Genomic DNA, 7,640 nt, shown 5'->3' on the forward strand with positions numbered 1-7,640 from the left:
TATTTTAAATTTAACCATACATTAAAAAAAACTATTTTTTAGTTATAACAAACAAATTATGTAAAAACAAATCAAATAAAACTTACCGTAGAAAAACAATAAAAAGTTTGATGAACTAGTGTTCTTGCTTGTATTTATTCCTTCATCAAATTGAGTAAAAAATAAAAAATACTAGCAATTGACTATTTTAAAAAGAACGATCAAAATAAAAATAATAATATATACAAAGATATTTATAAATAAATTGATCGTATCACCTTTTGTTTTGTGAAACTCATATTATATATATATATATATATATTCACCAAAATATATATGTGGTTGTGAATATAATCATTTTAATCAATATAGTTATTTAGTTTTATGAATTAAAAAAAAATTGATAATGGATTATCATTATTATAAAATTATTCTATAAAATCTAATAAGTTTAGTAGTAATTATATAAATTAATTTTTTTACAAAAATAATACTAATGTTATCACATGAAATCTATCTAAATTCTTGTGATAAATTATTCTGTGATAAATCAATGGTTTGGTTTTTCATTCCTCTTGGCTGAGGATTGGTTGAAAAGCAAACCAGAAATTTGGAAGCAGACATTCATCACGACACTGCTTACTCAGGATAGAGAGCATATTCTGTTTCTCTCTCCTTAATTCCCTTCCTTTCTCTCTCTTCGCCATTCATTTTCCACCAACTTATTCTCTCTCTCTGATCCCTTCCTTCTCCTCTTTTAATTGACCCCTTCAAGGTACATTCTATATCCACAATTTTACCCCTTTTTTTTATTTGCTATCATTTTTGTTAACATTTATACGTACAGTTTCAATTTTGGGGTGTTCAAGATTGGAAAAAACAGAAAAGAATTAAAAGGGTGTGTGAGATTCAATAGGGTGGATCGTGGTTTTGGAAACTGTACTGGTTTTGCTGGTTTTTGAAGCATGCTTTTGTTGGGGCTTCTTAATCACAGTGATCACTAATCAGTCCTTAAGAAAGACATAAGCTTGATGAATGGTATGAATTGTAGTTTTTCTTGTTCTTTCTGGCTTCCTGGGCGATGTGTTTCCTCTAATTTGTTCTGTGAGGGATAAAATGGATTTTTTTCAAAGATAACTTGGAAATTGGGACACGATCCTTTTTTTAATATCAAAATACGAGAACCTTTTGATATCAAATGCATGGTGGTTAACGGTTATTATGGATTATGGAATGTGTAATCAATGCTGACTATGAAAAAGCTGTGTAGTCCAGGCAGCACCAATGGTTATTAGGGATAAATTTTCTGTGACATTATCCCTTTATTTTTCAAGCTGTTTTGTCTTTAATGGGTGGTGCTAATGTGCTTGACATGTACTTTTGGAGGCTTCCAGTTGCTTTTAAACTTGTAAATATTATAATATGCACTAATGTGTATTGTTATACATTTGTTTCAGCTGATGTTTAGTTTATTTTTCTTTCTTATTTGTGTCATTATGTATAAATATCGGCTAATATTGTTTTTTTGTTTTGCAGTTCAAGTGATCATTTAGTTATCCTCTAAAGCAGTATTTTGCTGGTGTTTTCCTCTGCAATGGAGTTCTGAATCTATGATGATGAGATTTCTTATTTGAACCCACCCAAGAAACAGATGGATAAGAAAGAGCATATTGCAATTTTTACTACTGCTAGCCTTCCATGGTTGACAGGAACTGCTGTGAACCCTTTGTTTCGTGCTGCGTATCTTGCCAAAAGTGGGGAAAGAGATGTCACTTTGGTGATCCCTTGGTTATCTCTGAAAGATCAAGGACTAGTATATCCCAACAATATTAAATTTGCTTCACCCTCAGAGCACGAGAAGTATATCCGCCAATGGCTAGAGGAGAGAGTTGGATTTACATGTGGTTTCAGCATACAGTTTTATCCAGGAAAGGTGATAATTTCTTGTGTTTGATGTTTTCCATTAACAGGAAAAATTGGAAGCTTTCCCCCAAAAACACAGAAATATGCACATTTCCAAATGAAGATTGAAGACTAAGTATATAGGACTGTGTGCTGTAACTGTAAAATGTCTGTTGCTGTTAAATGTTCTGATAGCTGTAGCCACCATGTGATCTGTTAGCTGTTGTTGGTTACTGTCTGTCTATTCTTGGTAACTGCATCGGTTAGATGTATTTGATCGATGCCCTATACAGAGCTTACACTTTATGTAAATTTCTCACTACTAAATAGTTTTGAGTCTCAGCTTCTGTCTGATATTTTCTCTGTTTCTTATGTTATCTCTCATTCAACTCACTGTTTTTGTGTAAAAAAGGCCATAGTCTAAGTTTAGCCATAATGAAAGAAATGCCATTTTAGTAAAGGATTTGATAATGAGGTTTTCAATGGGAACTTGCAAACTTCCATTATAAATGTAATGGTAATATACCAATATGCTTTTATGTAAGCTATTTGGTCATAGATTTGAGCATCTATCAGCTTTTACTCTTAAGAATCCTCTGATTTCTGTTTTATCCAAACCTTATTGTTATGTCAGTTGTGCTAACTTATTCTATACTTATAATGCAGTTTTCTAGAGATAAAAGGAGCATTCTTGCTGTTGGGGATATTTCGGAGATTATCCCTGACAAAGTTGCAGATATTGCTGTTCTAGAGGAGCCCGAGCACTTGACATGGTATCACCATGGGAAAAGATGGAAGACTAAATTCAGGCTAGTTATAGGGATAATTCATACGAATTATTTGGAGTATGTGAAGAGAGAAAAGAATGGAACCATGCAAGCATTTTTGATGAAATATTTAAACAACTGGGTTGTTGGTATATATTGTCACAAGGCAAGTTATTATATCATCATGGAAAATAGTATATATGTAATCAATATTCAAATTAATATTACATTGTTCCACCTAATATATATGTGTGTTTGTGTTTGTTTGAATGCAAATTGAAAGAATGTAAATATTTGTAATTTCCCATCTTTGCATGAGCTTGAGGGACTGAACAATGTGCAATCTATGCATTTGGTTGGAGTGAAACATGTATTTTTAAGGAGGTTTATTTTGTTCATAAACTGATCTGAGATAAGCTTAGGTGATTGACTTCTATTTGGTGCTAGTACTATGGTGTTGCTTTTCTTTTTCTTTGTTTTGTATTTCTTTCTAACAGATGCAGAGGGATTGGGCGGCTTCTTTTGTTGTTGCTTTTCTTTTTCTTTATTTTGTATTTCTTTCTTATCAAGGATCCCTTATCTTTGTCTTAAAATTACTTCTTTGACACAAGACAAAAAAATGAAGACAACATATTGACTTGAGTTGTTAAATATTCATGGTATCCTACTTTGTCTGACAAACATTGTTTTACCAGTCCATTTTGATTTATTATTTGTTTTTATTCTGAATGCGTAGTTCCAGTTCTTTTTATTATGCATGTGCTCTGGTTAGGTAAAGATAATGCAGCGATCATGTTTCTTGGTGTATTCATTTGTGTGGATGAAAATCTAACATAATATGAAGCTGTCCTCTAGGGAGCAGCTTTACGTGCTCAACTTAGGTAAGTGAATATCATCCTAGTGAGAAATGAGAATGAGACTTCACTTGTATGATTAGTCGTGAAAATAATATTAATGGTTATCACAATCTTGCAAGCATTGCATGCTTACTCTTTTGAAATTGATTAGCTGAATATATGCAGGTAATTAGATTATCTGCCGCCACCCAGGATTACACTGGCTCCATCATCTGTAATGTTCATGGAGTTAATCCGAAATTCCTTGAGATTGGCAAGAAAAAGAGGGAGCAACAACAGAAGGGAGAGCAGGCCTTTACCAAAGGTGCCTACTTTATTGGGAAGATGATATGGAGCAAAGGCTACAAGGAACTACTCCAACTTCTTAAAGATCATCAAAAGGAATTATCTGCTCTTGAGGTTGATTTATTTGGCAGTGGAGAGGACTCAAATGAAGTTCAAAAAGCTGCAGAAAAGTTGGAACTAGCAGTTAGCGTTCACCCAGCTCGTGATCATGCTGATGCTCGATTTCATGAGTAAGTTCCCTACTGATTTGTACGCATCATGTTTGTATTTCATTTCAGTTAAATATGTTAATTGTTAAATTATGCCAATGGTTCATAATTTGGAAAGGAAATAAAAAGAAAATGAGAATCTGCATTGTAGTATTCAATTGGAAGTTAATGGATCAAATATTGACACCATAAGAATTAAGCCAATAAATCACTTATTACTTTAGATGAAAAGATAAGAGTATCTGATTCATGCTGTTTATTCAGTGTAATTTTGTGATTTTTATGAGGCTCCTCCATACCCTTTTAGTCTTTTTATAGCATACTAGTATTTGATGATAATCCCCTTAGGTAAAGAGAAATATGTTAAGTTATAACATGAGATATTGCATATTGTGAATATTAATTTGCAAGTTTAAAACCATTCCGGTATTTGTTAGAAACTGCCAATTTTTGCCTGTCTTGTCCTACTTGCTATTTGTTCACTTAGATGTCAGTTTGTCACTTAGTCAGCTTTGTAATTATTAAGATTCATATAGTTTGAGTATTGCATGGCTGTAACTGTAGGCAGATAATGGCTTAGCATATTGACATTATGCCACCATACCAGCACTCATGATTAGGAAAATCAGCTTTCTTCATCTTTCTCCATTCTTTTCTTCAAATATTTTTGTATGGTCTTTTTAATTATCCTATCTGAATTGAAATTCCTATTTGACAATGTACTGATGGGAACATGTGTATGCTAACACTTCATATCCTGCATTCCAGTTACAAATTGTTTCTTAATCCAAGCACAACAGATGTGGTCTGCACAACAACAGCAGAAGCTTTAGCAATGGGCAAAATTGTTGTTTGTGCTAACCATCCCTCAAACGACTTTTTCAAGCAGTTCCCAAATTGTTGGACGTACGATGACGATGATGAATTTGTTAAACTCACACTCAAGGCACTGGCTGAACAACCTGCCCAGCCTACTGATGCTCAGAGACATGACCTATCTTGGGAGGCGGCCACGAAACGGTTTCTTAAGGCCGCCGACTTGGACAAGCCATTAGATAGAAAATTGTTAAGAACAAGTTCAAACTTTCTGGCTGCCTCCATAAATTTGCAAGAGAAAGTAGATGAAGCATCAGCATATGTGCATCATGTAGCTTCTGGGTTTGAAGTATCGAGAAGAATCTTCGGTGCCATTCCAGATAGCCTGCAGCCAGATGAAGAGCTACGCAAGGAACTTGGGTTGACTGAAGCTTCCACGAAATAAGGTTAAAGAAAAATGATTTTGGAATGTTGTGATGTTAATTAAAATTTCTAGAGATTCTAACTTCTATTCATAATCGGTTACCCGTGCATTCACAAGGGTCGTGCTTGTCTTTACACATGTTTTAAAATAATTTATGTATATAATTATTTGTTTAAAAATAAATAGAGCATATGTTTACATTTTATTGTTGCTATCTTCAACATGTACGTCATTCTGGTTTCCAATAACCGGTTCGATCTGATTTTCCTTCATTCTTAGTTATAATAAAAAAATACGACAAATGCAGGACATTCAAATTACACTAAATACAATTTTCTTTCTTCAATTGGAAACATAATCCCATAAAAATAAAAAGAAATCAATAAAATAAAATATGGTGTGTAATCATTAATGCATCACGAGGCTCTAACTTAATTGGTGTAATAAAATGTGTTATTATAAATCTTCTTAATACCAATCTTATTTTTTTTACATAGGAAACAAAATATAATCAAAACAGAAAGAAAGTGTAGTAAATAATTAACTCAGACTTATTATTCAAGGTGGTTAATTAGAAATTCAATTACATAAAGGCATAAATAACCGATCGAATTGAATTGAATATATTGTTATTCATTAAATATTTACAATAAATATTAAATATATGAATTGTTTATTATATTTTAAATTGTAATTTTATTCCTTTTATTTTCATAAAATTTTGATTTTGGTCGCTTTAAAATTTTATTGTAACATTTGATCTCTTGATTGTCAAATTTTATGGTTTTGATCATTCTGTTAAATTTTAAGTGTTAACTATTATAATTGATTGTCTATTAAATGATATAACACAATTAAAATGAGTTTATTAAAACTTAAATATGATTATTTATCAATTAAATTAAGTAAAAAATAATTAAAAACATAAATACCTTATCAGCGTCTTTGTCATTGTCTTCCAAGTTGAGGGGGAGAAGATTGGAGAAGAAGTCGTCAGATTTCCTTTAATTTTTTTGTTTTTAATTAACTTTATTTAATTTAATTAAATAATAATTATATTTATGTTTTAATAAACTCATTTGAGATGTGTCATCTAATAGATGTGAAACTATAATAGTCAATACTAAAATTAACAAAAAATCAAAATCGCAAAGTTCGAAGATAAGATCAAATATTGCAATAAAATTTCAAGGAGAGCAAAATCAAAATTTTGTGAAAATAGAAACAACAAAATTATAATTTAACTTTTATTATATTAATATTAAATATTTATTAAATATAAATATTATTTGGTTCTGGTCGTTGGTTGCCACCACAGAAACCAAGACATAAACTATCAACAAAACCACGTACCACCCCATACCTAGTTTCATATTCTGCTGTCTCGTTGTTAATTTTTCCTTTTCCATCTGCTGATTCTTTTGAAGAGAAAACAACCCTCCACTTGTTTTTTTAGGTTACATACGTGTAAGTACTTTTGGGAGTTTTCTTTGAGCCCATATAGGTTTTTTCTGCTTTAATGGGGTCACATCCTCTCCCCCTTAATTTTATTAACCAAATAAAAAAATCTGTTGATTTTTTTTCTTATGAAAAAATGGATTTGTATATTCAGTTTATGTATCAGAACAAAATAAGCTCACTTTCTTTGCCTTTGCTTATGTAGTTATGTGGGAAGGAAAATTCAATCTAGGTTAATTTCATTGCTCAAATCCATGTATCAAAGTGTTGGTTCTTGGATATACTCTCTCCTTATAAGATATTGTTTTGAAATTTTCTTGTTCCTTTTTATGAGGCTTTTTTCTATTATCTTTTCTTTGTTTTAATTATTTTTTTATATCAAAATATTCTTAATTATTACAGTCAATAAATAATAAATGCTATAAATTATATTTTTCCCTTTCTTAGAATGATTGCAGAATTAATTTTCATCAAAAAAAGGATGGTAGAATTAAAGAATTTAGTTTTAAAAATTTAAACTCTATTATTATTATTCTCTCTCCATGCTATAATTATTTAGGTGGAAAGTAATTAAGTAGAAAAAGTGATATAATTAGTCCTAATAACTTTAAGAATAATTTTAAAAAATATTACAATTACAGACAAATTTTAAATTGTTAACTAAATTAATTAACTTTCTTAATACATGTAAATTAGTTAACAATGTCATATAATTAGGGAATGAGAGAGTATAAGTTTGCCAACCTCCTTTTCTCATTAGTTTACCTTTAGCAGACCTTGGTTCTTGCTCTTAATCTGTAGTGTAATTTAGGGTTCTTGTTGTGTTGAAGTCCCAATGTCAGTGCTTCTTGCTGAGGAATGGAATTTAGTACTGTTTGGTTTGATGGGCCATAAACTACTCACTTAACCAGCAATCTTGATTCTATCTATGTTTGATGATCCA

General features: G+C 31.1%; 1 protein-coding gene across 2 annotated transcripts; it reads left to right on the forward strand.

Moving 5' to 3' along the window:
* The first annotated feature begins 523 nt into the window (after positions 1-523).
* Positions 524-5,444, forward strand: LOC114425245 (digalactosyldiacylglycerol synthase 2, chloroplastic-like). 2 transcript variants are annotated; one of them, XM_028392085.1, is made up of 6 exons: positions 524-754; positions 827-1,017; positions 1,516-1,912; positions 2,548-2,814; positions 3,671-4,020; positions 4,768-5,444. In XM_028392085.1, the coding sequence occupies exons 3-6, from the start codon at positions 1,631-1,633 to the stop codon at positions 5,258-5,260; spliced, it is 1,392 nt and encodes a 463-aa protein (XP_028247886.1). In that variant the 5' UTR covers positions 524-754; positions 827-1,017; positions 1,516-1,630; the 3' UTR covers positions 5,261-5,444. The 2 variants fall into 2 exon arrangements, with proteins under 2 accessions (XP_028247886.1, XP_028247885.1); XM_028392084.1 differs by lacking the exon at positions 827-1,017.
* The last annotated feature ends 2,196 nt before the right edge of the window (positions 5,445-7,640 follow it).

This window comes from Glycine soja, chromosome 9, assembly GCF_004193775.1.
Source record: "Glycine soja cultivar W05 chromosome 9, ASM419377v2, whole genome shotgun sequence".
NCBI classification, from domain to species: domain Eukaryota; kingdom Viridiplantae; phylum Streptophyta; class Magnoliopsida; order Fabales; family Fabaceae; genus Glycine; species Glycine soja.

Coding starts and splice junctions, on each gene's coding strand:
- LOC114425245 (XM_028392085.1), top strand. CDS start 1,631: ATGGATAAGAAAGAGCATATTGCAATTTTTACTACTGCTAGCCTTCCA. Junction 1,913..2,547: donor TACAGTTTTATCCAGGAAAG/GTGATAATTTCT, acceptor CTTATAATGCAG/TTTTCTAGAGATAAAAGGAG. Junction 2,815..3,670: donor TTGGTATATATTGTCACAAG/GCAAGTTATTAT, acceptor GAATATATGCAG/GTAATTAGATTATCTGCCGC.